Below are 20,285 nucleotides of genomic sequence, written 5' to 3' on the forward strand. Positions count from 1 at the left end.
TGGGACCGGCGAACGGCGGGAGTGGGACCGGCGAACGGCAGGAGCGGCGAACAGCGGGAGCAGCGAAAGAAGAAAAGGAAAAGCTGCCTGGGATTAGGGTTATTCGAAAGTTAGCGACGGCTTAGCAACGGATTAATTTCGTCGCTAAGCCAACGTAAAATCAAATTTATGAAAATAGTGACAGATGATATTCTGTCGCCACATCCGTCGCTACTTAGCGACAGACTAGATTCTGTCGCGAACGTCGTCGGTAAATGGTGCGACTGTAACGACAAAACAGTACGTCGCAACATCCGTCGCTACTTAGCGACGGACTAGGCGACGGACTATATTCCGTCGCTATTTTCGTAAGATTCATTAATTATAGCGTCGGATGTTTGTCGCTCGCTAATCCGTCGCTAACTAGCGACGGAAAGATTTTGTCGCTAACGTCCGTCGCTAACAACGTATTTTCTTGTTGTGTAAGAAGATGGATCAGAAAATTTAGGGTGGAGGATCATGAAGTAGGAGAACCACCACCACATTTATGATTGAAACGAGCTAGCGATTGGGACTGGCATTTGTAAGAATCACAGTCACAATTATGAAAGAAAAAAGAAAGAAAGAAGAAACATGAGATAGAGAGAGAGAGATTAGGGTAGGGGGAGAGCCCAAAACCCAAAGGCCATAGGGTGGGCACTACCCACATAAAATGTGGGTCACGGTGGGCACTGTCCACCCTGACCCGTAGCCCTTTGGAGAACTTTTGTGGGTCAGGGTGGGCACAATGTGGCTCCGCCACTGCATGTCATACTTAACGATTGTCATACCAGTGTTGGTAAAACTCCCAGGCTAGGACCCCACCCTTGGGCATACGCTGGGCGTCGGCTTGGACAAAGAGGAGACGCCCATGGGAATGGAATCTTTGACCACCCATCTAGTGGCCACGGCCCCACCCCACCTTGGGGCTAGCTAGTTGGGCTACATATGTAAAATAAATTTACTACTAGTTAGCAAGCCTATACGAACTTGATCCAAGCCCAACACTTGGTATTCGTCTCCTGAAAAGATTTTGCTCACTTTAACTTGGGTAAATGCTGAAATTGATATTTTTGTTGCAATAATTCACTCTAATTACCAATTAGCACCTTATCAAAGCATCCAAGAACAATGTTGTCAGTATCGGTATTGGCCCTGCATAGTTTGGCCAATTACTATTAAGGTGAATCGGCTGATACCGATACTCAAGTGAATCGTTCTGAATCGGCTAAAAAATAATTAAAAAGTATTACATGTCAAGGAGAACGTGACACCTGTTAAATTCATTAAAATAATATTAAAATATTTTTTTATATTTTATTAAAAAATAGTCGATTCAGGGGTGAAGCTTATCAATTTTATGTCGATACGGTAAGTACTGACAACATTGGTCTTTCAACTATTTCCGTGTCCTTTGAATCATTCAAATCATATTCCTAAGCAGTTGGGTCAAGCTGATTCCCGGAAAAGCAAGCAAGAACCTACCAAGGATGCAAACTGGTCGGATATGAGTTAGGTAAGGCTTGACGCATCAGTAGATTTAAATTTCAAAAAATGAATCCAGATCCAAATCCAACTTTAATTTTATAGTATTATTCTGAATCCTATTATGACTTGCAACACCGTGGTACTGGATCCTTGAAAATAGGAAACTGTACTGTTTTCATCTGGGTCGGAAGATGCAAAATGGGGAAGGTTAAGCCCAATCTTGATCAATCTGACCAATTTTTGTTTGCCAAATTTAGACACGGACCTGAATATATAGATCCAACTGTACGTGTTATAAGTCTGACCAGGTTAGAATAGATGTTGTCTGGATCTGGCAATATGGATCAGATAATAAGTGATTATTTTTTTCCAAGTGCAAATTTCAGTCACAAATAAGGGTGGCCATCGGGCCAGGCTGCTTGTCGGGCTTCAGGTACCCGGCCCGAATCAGGTCGAGGTTGGGCTGCACTTTGCAGCCCAGGCATGAATAAATAGGGCTGGGTCCGGCCAGATTAGATAATTGGGCCCTAATCAGGCCGGCCGGGTACATATGCAAAATGCATATGGCCTGATGATAAGCCAGGCCTATTAACTGGGTCGGGCATAAAGGGCCCGGCCCGACTGTAACTGGGTCGGGCTGGGCTCGGACCTCAATACAGGTCGGGGCCCTTATCTCATTCTCGGTGAAGGGAAAGCGTGGGAGGTAATTTTCAAAAGTTTTGATTTTTGCTCAAGATCTCCATAAAATAACATTATATTCTAAAACATAAAAACTATGCAATACATATAAATGTAGTAACGTATAAATAATAATAAAATTACAAAAAAGAAAAATATCTTGAATGAATTAATATCTCGTTAATTTTTTTTTTAAATATCGCGTTTTAAACAGTAAAACAACGGTCAATACAAGTTAAAATCGTGATATTTTTAAAATGCATTGATATGTTAGCATTTTCCGTAAATATCTGATACGTGAAGCAGCTTTCTGTGAATTACACTGGTTAGCGGGTCTGTGGATCAGGACCGACCCGGTTTCCGACTCCTCACTGCCACTGGTCCTCCTCCATGACGCGGGAGAGAGACGTGGAATCGTCAACTCGTCGTCCGTACGAGGAGAGAATTAGTCAAAATCTTGTCGTGATTCTGACGGTCCTTCCGAGAAATTTCGACGAGTTTCTCACTGGTCCTCAATGACGCGGGATCCTCAACTCGTCGTCCGTACGATCGAAACTGGGTGCCGTGGAAACTAAGAGAATTAGTCAAAATCTTGTGAGTGATTCTGACGGTCCTTCCGAGAAATTTCGACGAGTTTGGAAGAGTCGTTGCTTAATTGAACAGAACGGCATCCTTCAGATCATTCTGAGAAAGGGAGTCACTCGTTTTCTTCTCTCGGTTCGTCCTTGAGATCTCAAGTGTTGAAATTCCGGCGGGAGGACTCTGAATAAGAAGAGGTGCGTTTCGGTACTGCAACTTGGTTTTCAAGAAGGGTCTTTAGATTGTTTTTCTGCAAAACCATTCTTCTTATTTTTGGGGTTTAGACTTTAGATTGCTGAGGCCCATTGCCGTCTCTCTACTGTTTACTCGGTTTGGTGCATTGGGGATGCTTGGATTAAGTTCTACATTTGATTTCAGAGGTCGATTTTTGGTTTTGGGGTTGACCAACTTCGTCACACGCTGGATCGCTTGTGATTGTATGCTTAAAATTGGTTTGCTACCTTTTTTTTTGTTGTTTTCCCCCGTGGACGATTGCCAAATTTAGTGAAAAATTGAAATCTTTGGTTCATGGGGCATGTTTTAATGTTCTTTGCCTAATTCTTGTTGTGTAACTTTTCCCTTTGTTTTTAGCTTTCCCAATTTCCATATTCGCCCTCCTTTTTCTGGTTTGGGATGCATGATTCTCTTGGTTTTGAATTTGGTCCTAGTTTTTAGTTCTGTACCCTCAGAATTGCTTCGGATATATGGTTGAATTCCAACTTTAGTTACACTCACCCTTTTTTGGGTTGATGCAACCAAGAAGTTTTGCTTTTTTTTCTCCAAATGTTATTAAAGATTTGTTGATTTTAGTCAAAAGAGTTAGATGACCCATGGAGTTAAGAAGTGAATGCTAACACAATTTCTTTTTTATATTTCTGAATGTAGATTTCTGTAACTTTACTGGAGTTGTTTTTTCGGTGTCCGCAACCAAAATTCAGTCTTTCCCATAAGAGGATCGGGATGAACATGGATAAGATGGAGAGTGCTTCCTTATTCGTGCAATTGAAAGATCAAAAGCTGCACTTTTTGTCTAAATCTGGAGAGACTGAAAACCAAAGACAGTGAGCTTGAACCTGTTATTGGAGCTTGAAGACAGTGATTGGAGTGAAGTCACAGTACTTGCCTTGCACCTAAGCTTCCACACTGAAATGGCAGATTTAGTTAGTGGAGCAGTAGTAGGTGCTGTGGTTGCAGACTTACTAAAAGCTGTTTTGCAGGCAAGGAATACTGTTGTGGAGTTTAAAGAGCACTTTGATCGGCTAAAAGCAACACTAGATGCATTGGTTGTTACAGTACGCGTGGTTCAACAATTGGATGAAGAACTAACAGACAGCACAGAGATTGATGATCTAGCACTTCAAAGGAAAAAGGATATGTCTCAATTAAAAGAGTATTTGAACAATGGCATAGAGTTGATCAATAAGTGTTCCAAGCTGCCCAATTGGAAAATCTGGAAGAAATATAATTATTCCAAGAAATTACATGAGTTAGATGAACAGTTGGTAAGGTTTGCACAGATGAATATGCAGGTTGATATGTATGCAGAATCAAGAATGAGTTCAATAAATATGAAAGAGTTGATCAGGAGGTTTAGTAGCATCAGTTTGTGTTCCAGTGTTCAAGGTGCAAGTTTTCCCTACTCTAGTTGTGCCATGCCTCAACTTCCAAGTAACATTGTCGGGTTGCATGCTCCTTTGGAAAAGTTAAAAAGAAAGTTGTTGGGTGAAGATGTGTCTATGATTGGAGTATGCGCACCTGGAGGATGCGGGAAAACGACCTTGGTGACAAAACTCTGTCAAGATGAGGAAGTTAAAGGTACAACTTTATTTTCTGCCTTATATCCTTTCCACTTCTCTTACACAACCTACCTCTTAAACATTAATTTTGTCAGTACAAGCTGACAGTTTTTGCACATAGTGTGCGTGTGTGGGCACATATTAGTTAGCAGTTTAACAAACATAAGAGCCATTAATCTATCATGGTATATTAGTAAAAAAGATGAAGAGACGACAGAAAAGTGGAAATATAAAAACAAGGAAAAAAGTATGGATAGATCTATGCTGCCCATCCCAAAACCTCTCCTCCTCTCAATTTTATAGATCTCATTAATTTAGCTTTTAGTTATTTATATCGAGAGAATAGCAAATAATGCTTCAAATTTTACAATTATAGAGTTTCTTCCACAACTACAAAGTGTTTGTTTCACATTTTTTGGCAGAATTGGTAAAGTTTGCTCGAAGTTACTCTTTCCTATTTAAGCAGGGGAAAATCAAATGTGAACTGGGAGCAACTGAATTCTACATGGGATATCAGTAGTCTGAATAGTATGCAAAAAGAATGCAAGCTTTGAGGTGAAACAATAAAAGAAAAGCAAAATAGTATGAAAAATAATGTAATCTTTGAGAAAAAAAATAAAAGAAAAGCAACATAATTATTCATCTCCAAGTTTCTGGGTGATATGACTAAACGAACCAGAGACACGAGATTTTCATGCCACTAAGACTATAAAATAAGTAGTAAGAGCTACACTCTATAAGTAGGTAATATGCACTAATTCAAGTTATTTTTATAATCCTTCCATGGTTTCTTAATTGTCAAAGATGTTTCTATTCTCTATAATTTATATGCATTGAGATTTGAAACTTTATCATCAGACAAACATTTCAGGTTCTCGCATTCTCTATTCTATAGTCCTCTGGAAAGCTCCTTGTCTCCTTGGAACTTAATTTATTTCCCTCAAGCCCCAGAAAACTTTCTGTTCTTTAAAAATATGACATCTAAAGCCTTTTTCTAGGGAACATCAAATAACTCCGAACATAATATAATTTTCTATATTAGAAACCAAAATATTATGTTCGGAGTTATTTGTGGTCCTCCCTGTGAAAGAAGGGTACCATAGCTGATTTATGCTGCATTGCTAATTGCTTTTTTTGTTTGACATCTCCAGCCACGTTTCGAAAGATTGTATTTATAATCGTTTCAGAATCTCCTGATTTGAAGGAGATCTATCGGAGACTATGGGCAGAGCTGATCAATGCCAACCAAATACCTGAGTTCATGGATGAGAACGATGCAATTAATCTGCTGGCAGACAATCTAAACAAGAGAAGGCGAGACCCTGTCTTGGTGGTTCTTGATGATGTTTGGTCTGAAAAAGTACTTGAGAAGCTTCAGTTCAGGAACGCAGGCTTAAGAACTCTTGTCACATCTAGAATCAAATTTAAACTACTCGATTCAGTTTACACGTTAAAATTTCTGGGACCAAAAGATGCATTGTATCTGTTCTGTCACTGGGCTTTTACCCCTGACCAAGCACTTAATAAAGTGGATGGTAAGCTGGTGAAAGAGGTCAGTAATTGATCTGATTTATTTTTTTTCTTGACAAAATGCATGCTTACAAAAAATATACATGCAAGCATTAACAGGCTAGTCATAGTCATATATAACAGATCCGTAGAAAATTATGCACATGCATGTTTGCCCATGAATGGCAGTTTTATGTCTATTCACTATCAGGTGCTTGAGACCTATTCACATATTTGTTTTGTGCCTGCATACCATGTACTAGTCACTTACCTGGATGGTCCTCTGCCAGTTTTAGCACCATGCACTTCCATGTGCCCATATGGGTTGCCGTTGACCCTTATCTCTTCCAATAAGATGATGCCTCTAATCATTACATTGCAGATAGTGAAAGGCTGCAAAGGTCTCCCATTAGCACTAAAAGTGATAGCAAGTTCACTGAGGCAGGAACCCATGAGAAAATGGCATAAGACAGCACAGATGCTTAAACAAGGAGGCCAAATTTTTGAGGAACACGAAGATCTCCTGAAGTGTCTGCGCACCAGCTTAATTTCCTTGAAGAAAGAACTTAGAGTGTGTTTTATGGACCTGGGTTCTTTTCCTGAGGATGAAAAGATACCTGCTACCTCCGTCGTTGACATGTGGGTTGAAATCCATGACCTAAGCGAAGATGATGCTTATGTTGCTCTGCTTGAACTCTCCAGCAGAAATCTTGTCACACTTGTCGAAAGAACACGGTAGGCTTCTAGCCTTATGCAGCATTACAATCTGAAGTATTCTCTGTTAATTGTGATTTTTCAATGTCTTCATAGGGATGCAGCAGGGGACATAGATGGCAGCTTTAGTGACCTCTTTATTATTCAGCATGATCTGCTGAGGGAATTGGCCATCTATACTAACCAGGTGAATGATGACCACCAGAACACAAGGCTCTTCATGAGGCAAGCAGATCTTTCCCAACAAAAGGATCAAACATCCCTAGCTCAGATTGTTTCCATAAGCACTGGTAGGCATGAGAAAGCTACACCTAATTTTGCTGATTTTTTAAGTGTATCACAAATTGCAATTATATTTGATATTTATGCAGGTGAAAATGAAATGGCTCCCTGGAACTGGTTTGATATGTCACTCCCTCATGCTGAAGTTCTTATTCTGAACTTCTCAGCCGATTCATATTGCTTGCCTCCATTTCTGGAGAGAATGGAAAACCTCAAGGTTTTGATTATTGCAAATCACAGCTTGAACTATGCAAAAGTGAGTGGCCTTCCTGCAATAGGCTCTCTGAAAAATCTCCGAAGAATCAGGCTGCAGAAGATATCGGTCCCCGTTCTCTCTACATTTACAGAGCCATTGCCAAATCTGCAGAAGCTATCAATGGTGCTTTGTAAGGTTAGTCAAGACAGTAACGATTTAGCGCTGGATATCCCGAGCATCCTTCCTCTGGTGGCAGAGCTAGAGTTTGACTATTTCAACGGTTTAGAGACATTACCTCTGGGAATATGTGATCTTACCAATCTACAGAAACTGAGCATTACAAACTGCCCTGATTTAATTGAGCTGCCTGAGAGAATTGACTCGTTAAGCAGATTAAAGGTCCTAAGGTTGCGTGCTTGTCATAGTTTGGAAGGCCTGCCAGATTCAATTTGTAAGCTCAGAAGTCTCAAGATTTTGGATCTGTCTCACTGTTCAAAAATTGAGGATTTCCCAGATGAGATTGGCCAACTTCACCGTTTGGAAAAGATTGACATGAGCTGGTGTATAGGCATGACGAAACTGCCTGTATCAGTAACACAGATGAAAGGTCTTCAAGCTGTTGTCTGTAATGAGGATACTGCTCGTCTATGGAAGCCTTTTGAGCATGCTCTCAGGAAAGAAATTCTGCAACTGCCTAAAGAGGATGTGAACTTGAAATTTCTTATCTAGTGAGCTGGATTGCAAATCAAATCTTGGCTAATCCATTTCTTTGTACTTGTGGAAATTCAAAGGTTCTACATCATTGATTTGTTTCCTATGAATTTTAAATTACATCTGAATTAGCTTTATCCCATTTTCTATTCTGCTACTTGAATGTATTACATTGTCATAAGGACATGGATATGCACGCCTAGGCAGTTACATGTAATAATAGAAATGTTAGGCAGTTTTTTGTATACAGCAGCTAACTTAGGCAGCTTTTTGTAAATAACTCTTTTATACTTTTACTTTTTTCTCGTAGTTTTGTTGTCTTTATATATATATATATATATATATATATATATATATATATATATATATATATATATATATATACGCACACACAGTCAAACGCCAGTGAATGGCTCTCCTTGAACTTCCTTGTTGATGTTACAACTAGTTGCATCACTATCTCAAGGCTCGATTGTCAGTGTCACAGTTCTCGCTTTGGGGGGTTTTCTCGAGTCTTGACAAGGAAAAACTCTGAAATTTTCTTAAAACTCTTGTTTTGGTAAATATCAAGAGAACTTGGTAGATGTTACATAAAAATATTAAAACTTAAAATTGTGAGAGAAATACGAAATTATTAAAACCCTGGTAAAAAGTTGGGATGCATTGAAAATGTGGGATATTTTGGAAACGTCATGTGTTGTGTGTGTGTGTGGCTTGAACATATGAGGAGTCCCTTTAGGACACAATTTGAGGGAACCCATTGTGAGTGGCTTGTAAAACAGGAAACCTTATGGTTCCTTAGGTGTTAAGAAAGAATATATATATATATATAGCCATCTGCCTTTCTGCCTTACCTTTAGGCCTAGGGTACTCCTTTAGTGATTGAGACAGTGATGTAGCCATCTTTGGGAACGGGCTTTGCTTTAAGGGTATAAATAGGGGTGCCGGTCAGGTTTGGTTGGGACCCCCGTGGAATCAGACTTGGACCAGATTTTTTGGTATGATATCGTATCCAAACCAAGTCTATTATAAGAAAAAACATACCCGAATCCAATAAGAACCACATGAACTAGACCCAGACCATACTTGGTACAATAATATTTTTTATCATTTTTACATTGAAAATTTGTAACTCGAGTTGGATCCAGGTCTGGTATAAAATTTCACAAACTATACCCAGGTCCATGTATTAATCAGACCTTCGGGTCCGGATCTGGGTCTTAATCAGATCTACTTATTTGTCACCAACCTGGACCCTAATTATGGTGGGACATTGCAGGTTCAAAACCCAGTGGTACGAGTAATAACGGGTGGGGGTCTGCCTAACCCCAGCTTGCCTTAAAAAAAAAAAAAAAAGTTGGCGTAGGGCATAGGTTAGCTGTTTTGTATCTATAATCAAATTTGAGGGTCCTGGAAGCATTCCTTTTGAAAAATTCGGTGCACCTGTATAATATAATTGAAATCTGATACAAATCCACCAGACACTTGAAGCCTCAAAACTATGGGGGCTCAATGCATAGCTCACCGACCTTAAACTCGTAACCCTTACCATAGCTTTCGTTTATGTAATGCCCCCCCCCCCCCCCCCCGTCTATAATCAAATTCGAAGGTCCTGGAAGCGTTCCTTTTGAAAAATTCGGTGCACTTGTATAATATAATTGAAATCTGATACAAAGCAACCAGACACTTGAAGCCTCAAAACCAGGCGTACTCTCTCTCTCTCCCTGCTTGCTTATTAAAAAGAAGAAAAGAAAAAGATTGCTTATCCATTCCGAAGATAAAGGATGGCCAATCAAACAAGAGCATGGCAGTATTCTAGACCTTCCCAAGATTGCTGGTCCTAGAAGTCATTGCCCCAGCTTTCCCTACCCATCTTAACTTCAAGCAGTGCGGCTTTATTGCACCTCACGGGCAGGCTAAGCTGGGCTGAGGTTTAGCAAACCCATGCACAACCTAGAATATCAAATCGTGCCCTGCTCTGTTAACCTGTCTCTATGACACAAACCTGGACACGCAGTGTGGCCCTTCATGGACAATCAGGCTGCTCTCAGACCCATCTGATCTGCTTAAAAAGGTAATAGAAACAGAGAAAACCCAACAGATTTGTCCTCACGTAGTTTCCAGAGTGATATCTTAACAAATTTGTACTACAAGGCCCATGTATTTTATAAATCAGCGGGCAGAGCCACCTGAAATTTCACAAGGTACCTGCTGGACAGGTCAAACAGTATTCATAGATGCGTCCTCAGAAATCACGACGCAGAATCCACTGATTTTTGGCACTCAACGAAAACCGGGTCTCTGTTATGGCCTTAGGCATCCTCTTTAACTGATTATCCAATTGCCACTGCAAATTACCTTTAAAAAGCTTTCCTGTTTTATCCAATTTGTGGGTTTAGGTATGTCAAACCATCAGAGTTCAAAGATAATCCAAAATTTTCAATCTTTAAATTAGGATAAGAACACTTAAGTTACATAACTAGAAAAAAGTTACATAACTAGAAAGGAGGTAGATACCCCACCAAAGAAAAAAAAAAGGAAAAACTAATAACATTATAACCAAGGGGTTTCTAAAGTTATTTTTACTTTTTATAAAGCAAACCAATTTTGGTTAAATGTCAGCAAATTGCATCCTTGGCCACAAAATCCTTTGCATTCTGGGTCAGAGGAAATTTCTTGGTAGCTCGTATGAGATCACCAGTAATTGGATTTACAATAATTCTAAAGAGAAGTCCATACCAGATATATTCACAAATACAGATACTAAACATTGTGATACTAGAACAATCAAGCTACATAAATACTGTCACAACAAAGAGAATACAATGCCACTGCAAATGAGTAAAAGATTGTTATAACAGGTGCAGTCGATGCTGTTAGCGGTCATTTCAAATATATGAAATAGCCCCATGGCTACCAGTATATGGATGTGCATCGAGTGAACCGGAAAGGTATAGATTACAGTGATGAATGACTCGTACCTTCTAGATTTTGATTCAAACACTTCAGCCCAGAAGAGCGTTGTCACTACAGAAGTTTCTGCAAGCCTGACAATTCCCAAGGCACAATCCGAATGCAAAATGAATACTTAGGCCTGCACCATTGATAAAATTAATGTATAATCACATAGCATAGATGATCTCGCCACTGCTGTCGATATCAAGGTCAGGGTCAGAGTCCAGATCATCCATGTCATCATCATCTAGGTCAAAAGATCCTGGAAGAAACTGGCCAATGCGTGTCCCAGCTGCAGGGATCATAGCTTCCGCTAGTATCTGCATGATCTCGTCCACACTCTGCATTGGTTGGTCTGGCTCCTCAAAATTCATTGCATTTTCTTGCATGAGATCCGCAGGAAGGTTATTCAGAAACCATTCCTGGTTATGGATCTCAGGTATTGTAATTCTCTGAATCGCACGAGTAAATGAATAAAATTCAATAGAGAAGCTTCTAGATTTTAGTTGTTCCAAGAAAAAAATCAGTGTCAGAATTATATATATATATATATTAGGTGTATTCTACATGTTTGATTTTATAGGAATCGACTCTTAGATCGTCCAATTCTGACATAGGTAAATTTTTATAAGGTTTAAAATTTAAGTGTAAGATGTACATAAATATTCAAGGCTTAAAAAATCATGTTTTTTATCGAAAAAACATGATCAAAGTGCCCTAGAAAATTGACCATGCTGAACACATCTGCAGGTTCAGATTTGCAAAAAACAACTTGAAAACATTAGTTTGCACGTGGTATGTATATATATATATATATATATATATATATATATATATATATATATATATATAAAAGAAGATGCATGAGCTTTTACTAACCGTAGCTGGAGTGGGGACAAAAATCCTCGAGATTAGGTTCTGGCACTCTGGAGATATGTGAACATATTCTGGAATGGAGTATTGCACATTCACTATTCTCTGCCAGAAGCAACGAAAGAATCGAGTCAATTAATGAGATCTGCGGTAGCATTGACAACATGCTGCAACAACAAGACGTCATCTGAGTACTAACCTGTATAGTCTTCTTAAAATTTTTAGGTTCGGAAGGATCCTCAAAAGGGTATGCCCCCACTAACATGACATATAGTGTTACTCCACAAGACCACACATCAGCAATCTGCATAATATCAGAATGATACAGTAAAATAAGAAAAGGCACAGGTCATTTTGTCTCACCAATATCACAGATTAAGAACAGGGAAGGGTAAGAATACCATGGGATCCTAGAGAAATCAATACGTTGAAATACAGTAAACCACTTAGAACTAAGGCAATAAACCAGATACTTGGCGAACTACCCATGTTCAGCTTATTAAGTGTCATATGCTGGTTTGAGAGTTTGGGCCTGGATCCAGTTTGGGTCTGACCCAGACCCAAACTGAGAAATCCTATTGACGTGTTTACTGGGGCACGCATGTAATTTGTAACCTATTCAATTGTAACCTAATACCTAATGCTTAAATACATTAAGCCAGGCCACGATAATACATTGGAAAAGAATATCGTCAGCCTGTGTGCAGTAAAATCGACTCAGCGTCTATCTTCTCTCCCTTTTTCTTCTCACCTTTCCCTCTTTTGAGGATCAGCCCAGGAGGAAACTGAAGTTCTAACATGGTATCAGAGCGTGGTTGGACCTAAGGCTCGGTGTTGATTCCAAAAAAGGTATGACCTTAGAGATCATCTAATTTCAGCCAGGAAACCTTCCTTCTTCCCAATCTGGGTTATCGTTTTCTCTCTCAAACCACGATCTCTTCTTCTCTTCCAGTTTTTTTTTGAAAGCACTGTCATGTTTTTCATCTGAAACCCTATCTTGAAACTCGTGATTTCCTCTTTCTTCCTTCATCTGAAAACACGATTTCTTCTTTCTTTCTTCTCTAAAATTTGTTTTCTCATTCCTTTATCATGTTTTTCATCTGAAACCCTATCTTGAAACTCGTGATTTCCTCTTTCTTCCTTCATCTGAAAACATGATTTCTTATTTCTTTCTTCTCTAAAATTTGTTTTCTCATCCCTTTATTGCTGATTAATCTGCAAATACGATTAATCAATATCTCTTGAATCGTTGCTCATACTTTCCTTCTCTTTCTGTTGGATTTGTTTTCCCATTCCTTTATCTGAATATTCATCGTTGATTAATCTGAAAACTCAGTTAATCAACGTGATCTGGCCCTTGTTCACGTGATCCGGTATCTTGAATATGCATAACATTGATTAGTTGTGCTTTGGCTTGATTCATAAATATTGAGTTGATAATTTGAGTATTCTCGTGATCTGAAAAAAAAAAAAAAGGATCCGAGTTCTGTTATAGTGAGTTCTCTTCTGGACTGATTTTGAACAGTTACATTATCTTGAGTTTTAAGTAATCATTTGATTGTCTTTTCTTAGAGTGCTTTCCATTTTATATTCTCGTGTCTCGTTACCATGGATTCTTTTCCATCCCAGTCTGGTTTGTCATCAAACTTCCTCCGTCAACTTGTTTCTGAAAAATTAAATAACTCCAATTTCCTGACTTGGAAGAGGCAAATAGTTCCTTTTATCAGGAGCCAAGATCTCTTTGGTCATCTAGATGGATCAATTTCAGTCCCACCAGAGTTCATTGCAAAGGAGGAAACAAACGCTCATGAGGCTGCATCTACTCACCGTGTTCGCAACCCGGATTATGTCTCTTGGATGAGAAAAGATCAGGCATTGATTGCCTACATCACCTCTACTTTGTCTCAGGAAGTATTAGTTGCTATCCCCGACGACTGCACAGCGATGGAATTGTGGAACAAGTTGACACAGACATACTTTCAGATATCTGAGGCAAGAGTTTTATTCCTCAAGTGAGAATTCCAGCTTCTTAAAAAAGGTGGTCTATCTATCATGGATTACTTGAATAAAATGAAGATCATTACAGATCAATTAGCCATCATTGGATGTGAAGTGTCGGACAAGGATAAAGTGCAACAGACATTGAATGGTTTAGGCCCAGATTATCATCTATTGGTGACATCATTATTGTGTTTGCCCGTGCTTCTCACATTTGAAGACCTCCGAGCAAAACTTCTACAATACGAAATGTCATTGAAAGGCATCACTGAAGATTCTAGTGCTCAATCTGACTCCCAAGATGTCTTAGCCACTGGGTTCTCCTTTGGTCGTGGACGTGGAGGAAATGGCTTCAGAGGAGGAAGAGGTCGTGGCAGATTTGCAGGTCCAGGTTTGCTTCCCACACCCAATATGTCGTTCAACTCTAATGCGAAAAATCAAACTCAAAGAGTTGTCCCGACATGTTACCTGTGTAATAAAAAGGGACATATTAAGGCAAATTGCTGGTTTAATCCTCAAAATAAAGGCAAATTGCAAAACACTGAGAGCAAGAAGGAAGATAATGTTACCAAGTCTGATGGGGAGGTGAAACAACTGTTGCTGGCTGCACTGTCTGGGTTACACTTGAAACAAAATGATCAAGGATCATGGTATGTTGATTCAAGAGCAGCGACCCATGTTACAGGCGATGTTGGTAAGCTCTCGAACTCAGTTTCTTACTTTGGTAAAAATAGTATTGTTACTGGAGATGGATCTCACCATCACATTTCTCACATTGGTAATGCAATCATTCCTTTGTCAAAATCATCTCTCAATTTGTCAAATGTTGTTCATGCTCCTAACATAAAAAAGAACATCATCTTTGTGTCTAAACTTGTTGATGATACACATTCTTATGTTGAATTCACTCCCTCTTCTGTGTATGTCAAGGATCTTACGAGGGAGACATTCGCTGAAGGGGAGCGAAAAAGAAATATGTACATCTTCAAGGAAGATCCACTTGCGCATACCAGTCCCGTCTTGAAGCCCTTATTGAAGTCTAAGTCTTTTCAGTCTGAGTTATCTAAGTCAGGTCCTGAGTTTGTTTTTAGTCTTTCCAAATGTAATAAGTCAAGTCTTTGGCATGATCGTCTTGGTCATTGCAGTTATTCTTTTCTTGAGAAATTTGTATCAAGCAAATTAATTCCTAAATCAAGCTTAGCCCTTGAGATCAGTAATAAAAAATGTCTCAGTTGTCAGATGCGTAAGAGTCATGTACTTCCTTTTGATTCTATAAATAAAAGAGCTTCAAGATCCTTTGAAATTGTTTATTCAGATGTTTGGGGTCCTGCGCCCGTATGCTCTTCTTCTGGCAGCAGATATTATCTCATCTTTATTGACAGTTACTCTCGTTATACTTGGATATTCTTTATGAAGCATAAGTCTGAAACCTTTTCCATATTTCGCAACTTTCATGCCTTTGTTCGAAACCATTTCTCTACCAATATTTTGCATTTTCATTGTGATGGAGGTGGTGAGTATACATCGAAGGATTTTACTGATTTTCTCCAAAGTAATGGAATAAAGCGTAGAGTGTCTTGTCCACATACACCACAACAAAATGGGGTCGTTGAGAGAAAGCACAGGCATATTGTTGAAACTGCCATGAGCATGATGCACGACAGTAATCTTCCCATTAGTTTGTGGACAGAAGCATTTCATTCAGCTGTTTATATTATAAATCGTCTGCCTATGACAGTTTTGCAAAATAGTTCACCATTCTGTTCTCTTTTCGGCATTCAACCCGATTATAATGCTCTGCGGGTGTTTGGATGCATTTGTTATGTTCATATTGATGATTCTCTCAGGAACAAATTCCAACCAAAGGCTTCCAAGTGTAGATTTGTGGGATATGTTGATGATTATAAAGGCTATCGGTGCTATGACCCCATGACTAAACATATTAGGATTTCAAGGAATGTTGTGTTTGACGAGAATAATCTTGAAGATGTATCATTTAATACTAGTCAAGGGATTCCCAGAGAAGAAGTTTATCATCCGTGGATGAATCCAGAATTATTTGCAGATACTTATGGTGATTGCTCACCTCAGTGTACTCAAGAAACAAACTCGGCGGACCAAAATAATATTGACTCGGGTCAAGCATGCTTACCTCAATCTGGGGATCAAGTCGGTGGAGCTTCATACACTGAAGAAGGGGTAGACCCACAATCGCATCCTATTGAAAAATTTAAAGGGTATGTGTATGTGCGAAGAGAAAAAGGTACTCCCCCTGCTCCTCACATTGGATCAGATACTTATATGCCTGTTGGAAACCTGAGGAGTTCGAATAGAATCAGACATCCTATTGACAGATGGGTCAGCTACAATAATTTTTCTATGGATCTTCAACTTTTTCTGTCTCAGGTTGATAAGCATGATGAACCTATAGGGTTTCATCATGTTGTGAAATCAAACAAATGGATTGAGACCATGAATGAAGAAGTGGAAGCGTTTCATGAATGTTAGACATGGGAAATTGTTGCCAGACCTCCTAACAGAAATGTTGTTGATTCCAAGTGGGTTTATAAAATCAAATACAGACCCGATGGCACTATAGAACGATACAAAGCAAGACTTGTTGCAAAGGGGTTTACACAGGAACATGGTCAGGACTATGATGAGACTTTTAGTCCAGTGGTCAAAATGGGGACAATAAGAATTATATTGTCTTTAGCCGTCAAACATGGATGGACATTGAGTCAGTTAGATGTCAAAAATGCATTTCTTCATGGAGACTTGAAAGAAGAAGTTTATATGGAACAACCTCCAGGATATGCTGAGGGAGACCCGAGCACATATGTATGCAGATTAAAAAGAGCCATATATGGTTTGAAGCAGGCCTCACGCTCGTGGTTTGAGAGTTTCTCCTTAGAAATACAGAGGCATGGGTTCTGTAAATCTCTCTTAGACCACTCCTTATTCATCTTCAAGGATAAAGGCATACCCACCTTGTTGTTGATATACGTTGATGATATTATAGTTACAGGGAACTCCATGAATCACATTGAAGAAATAAAAGGACTATTAAGTCAAAGGTTTAAGATGAAGGATTTGGGAGATTTACGCTATTTCCTTGGAGTCGAGGTAGACAGGAAGGATGGTTACCTGACCTTGACACAACATAAATACACGCTAGATTTATTAAAGAAATTTGGTATACAAGACTGCAAGCCTTTGTCTACACCGAGTGTCTTACATCAAAAGCTCAGTTCACAGGATGGAGATTTGTACCCGGATCCCACAAGATATCGAAGTGTAGTTGGCATGCTTCAATATCTTACCTTTACTCGCCCTGACATTGTTTATTCTGTCAATCAAGTGTCGCAGTTCATGCATGATCCACGAACAGGGCATATGGATGCAGTCAATAGGGTGTTGAGATACTTAAAAGGTACTATTGGAGATGGGTTGGTGTATCAGAAAAGTTGGAAAAAAGGAAGCATGCATGATGTCATGGTCTACAGTGATGCAGACTGGGCAGGAGATCCTGATGAAAGAAGGTCGGTTTTCGAATATTGCATCTTTCTCGAGGAGAACCTAGTATCCTGGAGCAGTAGAAAACAAAAAACAGTGGCTAGATCAAGTACTGAGGCTGAATATCGATCAATGGCTGCTGCAACTGCTGAAGCTACTTGGACGAGACATTTGTTGAATGAATTGGAAGAACAGATTTCCAAGTCTATTTTATTGTGTGACAATCAAAGTGTTAAAACATATGTAATAATATGTAATAATACATCTATATATATATAAATATAGATGTATATTCACCATAATACCCGATAGGGGTATTATGGTCTTTTCACAAGTACTCAATAGGGGTACTTGTTTTATTTCTTTTATTTCACTGTTTTTTATTTTTTGTTTTTTATTTTTTAAATGTATTTTTAGATACCGAAAAGGGGCCCCACAATGGAGTCGTTGGGGCCCCTAACGGTCACAATTGTGACCGTTGGGGGCTCCCAACGACTCTATTGGGAGCCCCTTTGGTCTCCTTTTCTTATAAATAGGGGGAACCCCCCTTTATGTTGTATTGCTCTTGAGAGCTCCTCTTCAATAATAGTGATATTATTTTTCATGTGTGTAGCCTTTTTTATAAGGCCCTTCGTATATCCCTTAGTGGATTTCCTCTCTTATGCTTGTTGCATTTGTCCGTGTGGGACATAGTGAATGCTTTAGCATTCTTGGATTCTTCCGCATATTTCATTACATGGTATCAGAGCCATACGATCTTCTAAGGTAAAATCGTGTATCTCTCTACTTTTTTTTCTCACACCTCCATTTTGTAGCAATGAAAGTCAAGATCGATCTATCATTCAAGCTCAATGGGAAAAATTACATGATGTGGGCATCCGCAATGGAGAATAATCTCAAAGGTAAGAAGCTTTGGGGTTATGTAATGGGAACCGTTCTGGAACCCCAACTTAAGCTCACAAAGATGGAAGAAGATCAAGAGAAAGCACTTGAAGGCGATGCTCGTCTCAAGGCTATTGAAGATTATCATCACCAAATGGAAGATTGGGAGAGCAACCATGCAAAAATCCTAGCATGGTTTATGAATAATGTTGAACTTAAGGTATGTGCAAATATTGCAAAATTCCGTCGGGCAAATGAAGCTTGGTTTTTTATGAAGGGTATGTTTACCCAAAAGGATCTTGCAAGAGCTTATTTTTTGCAAGAAAAAGTGAGAACCACAAAACAAGATGACATGAGCATACAAGACTATTATAGTGCTCTAAATCCTTTGTGGGATGAATTGGCTCTTTTAGAGCCTAAATGGGTGTCTATGGAGGATGTGGTACTAAGACAAAAACAAATGGAACAAGATAGATTGTTTCAATTTTTATTTGGGCTTCGTCCCGAATTTGAACAAGTTAGATCCTCACTTCTCCATAGATCTACGTTTCCTCTCTTAGAAGAGGCTATTGCCGAGATTACTCAAGAAGAGACTAGGCATAATATGGGTAAAAGCATTGATGAAGTTCTTGGCGTATCTAAACCCGGCAATCATGTCAAAACATACAAACCACCTCATTTTGGTAAGCAAGGGAGTGGTGGAAGAAAAATAATTATATGTCATCATTGTTATGAGCCGGGGCATATTAAACCCGTTTGCCCAAAGCTAAATGGAGCATTCAAGCCAAAGGTGGCTTCCGTTGAAGAATCATCCACCAAAGAAGATGACGGCAAGAACGGGGATCTCAAAGATACTTTTGGACAAATTTCCTTGGCTCTCCAACAAATTCTAAAGGCTACTTCTTCCACATCCGGTGCCGTCATTGCCTCATCATCACCTCCCGGTACGTACTCTTGGATTTTAGATTCCGGAGCTTCTTTTCACATGACTCCTCATGAAAATGCATTAACCAATGTGCACACCAATTCAAAAATATCTTGTGTCTCTACGGCCGATGGAACTTTTCTCAAAATAAATGGTGTTGGAACTCTTGATTCTAAAAATGTTCAAAATTTCCTTGTTCCAAAAGTTAGAATAGTTCCAAAATTAAATCTTAACCTCTTTTCCGTTTCTCAAATAGCCGACCATGGATGTGAAATATCTTTCTCATCCCAAGGGTGCTTTGTGCAGGATCTCCGGTCCGGGAAGCGGATTGGGCAAGGCCATAGGAAGGGAGACCTTTATTTTATGGATAACTTAATACTTCCAAATACCTCATTTTGTACTTATGTCCAAGACAAAAATATTGAAACTTGGCATAAAAGGCTTGGACATCCAAGTTACTCTAAAATGTATCTTTTTCCTTTTGGACACAAGTTTTGTAAAGAAAAAGATATCAATTGCAAAGATTGCATTTTTGGAAAAATGAAGTCTACTCCTTTTCCTATTAGAACCTTTGTGACAACAAGACCTTTTGAATTGGTGCATTCCGATGTTTGGGGACCATCTCCGGTTCTATCCAAAGGTGGTTATTCGTATTATGTTACTTTTATTGATGATTATACTCGATATGTATGGATTTACTTTCTTAACTTTAAATCGGAAGTTTTTAACTTCTTTAAAGAATTTCATGCAAAAGTTCAAAATCAATTTCAAAGTCAAATATCCATTCTTAGATCTGATTCGGGTGGAGAGTACTTATCAAATGATTTTCAATCATATCTAAAACAACATGGCATTTGTCATCAAAAATCTTTTCCAAGAACTCCTCAACAAAACGGTCTAGCAGAAAGAAAACATAGACATATTTTGGAAACCACTAGATCCTTATATTCCTAAAAGTTTTTGGGTCGACGCCGTGTTAACCTCCACCTATTTAATCGATAGAATGCCATCTTCAAAATTGAATAATATCTCTCCTTATGAAAAACTTTTCAATATGACACCCGACTACAATCGTCTTCGTATTTTTGGGTGTAAATGCTTTGTTCTTTTACATAAAAGAGATAAATTGTCACCTAAAGCAATAGAATGTGTATTTTTAGGATAT

The 20,285-nt window shown here is 38.9% G+C and overlaps 2 protein-coding genes across 3 annotated transcripts in view; one reads left to right on the plus strand and one right to left on the minus strand.

Moving 5' to 3' along the window:
* The first annotated feature begins 2,793 nt into the window (after positions 1–2,793).
* Positions 2,794–8,223, plus strand: LOC149835086 (putative disease resistance protein At5g47280). 2 transcript variants are annotated; one of them, XM_090011683.1, is made up of 6 exons: positions 2,794–2,970; positions 3,649–4,578; positions 5,711–6,111; positions 6,451–6,803; positions 6,879–7,072; positions 7,154–8,223. In XM_090011683.1, exons 2-6 carry the CDS (start codon positions 3,912–3,914, stop codon positions 7,987–7,989), a joined length of 2,451 nt encoding a protein of 816 aa, XP_089867809.1. In that variant the 5' UTR covers positions 2,794–2,970; positions 3,649–3,911; the 3' UTR covers positions 7,990–8,223. The 2 variants fall into 2 exon arrangements, with proteins under 2 accessions (XP_089867809.1, XP_089867810.1); XM_090011684.1 differs by having other exon boundaries at positions 2,794–2,960.
* A 2,493-nt stretch (positions 8,224–10,716) lies between these two features.
* LOC149835087 (serine/threonine-protein kinase SAPK10-like) overlaps positions 10,717–20,285 on the minus strand; it is a 35,121-nt gene continuing 25,552 nt past the window's right edge. Inside the window, exons 7-9 of the mRNA XM_090011685.1 lie at positions 11,999–12,103; positions 11,806–11,904; positions 10,717–11,378 (exon numbers count right to left, since the gene is read on the minus strand). Coding sequence (XP_089867811.1) covers positions 11,094–11,378; positions 11,806–11,904; positions 11,999–12,103 — 489 coding nt within the window. The 3' untranslated portion in view covers positions 10,717–11,093. The remainder of the gene's footprint in view (positions 11,379–11,805; positions 11,905–11,998; positions 12,104–20,285) is intronic.

This window comes from Nuphar pumila, chromosome 6 (genome assembly GCF_984573655.1).
Source record: "Nuphar pumila chromosome 6, dmNupPumi1.hap1.1, whole genome shotgun sequence".
NCBI lineage: Eukaryota > Viridiplantae > Streptophyta > Magnoliopsida > Nymphaeales > Nymphaeaceae > Nuphar > Nuphar pumila.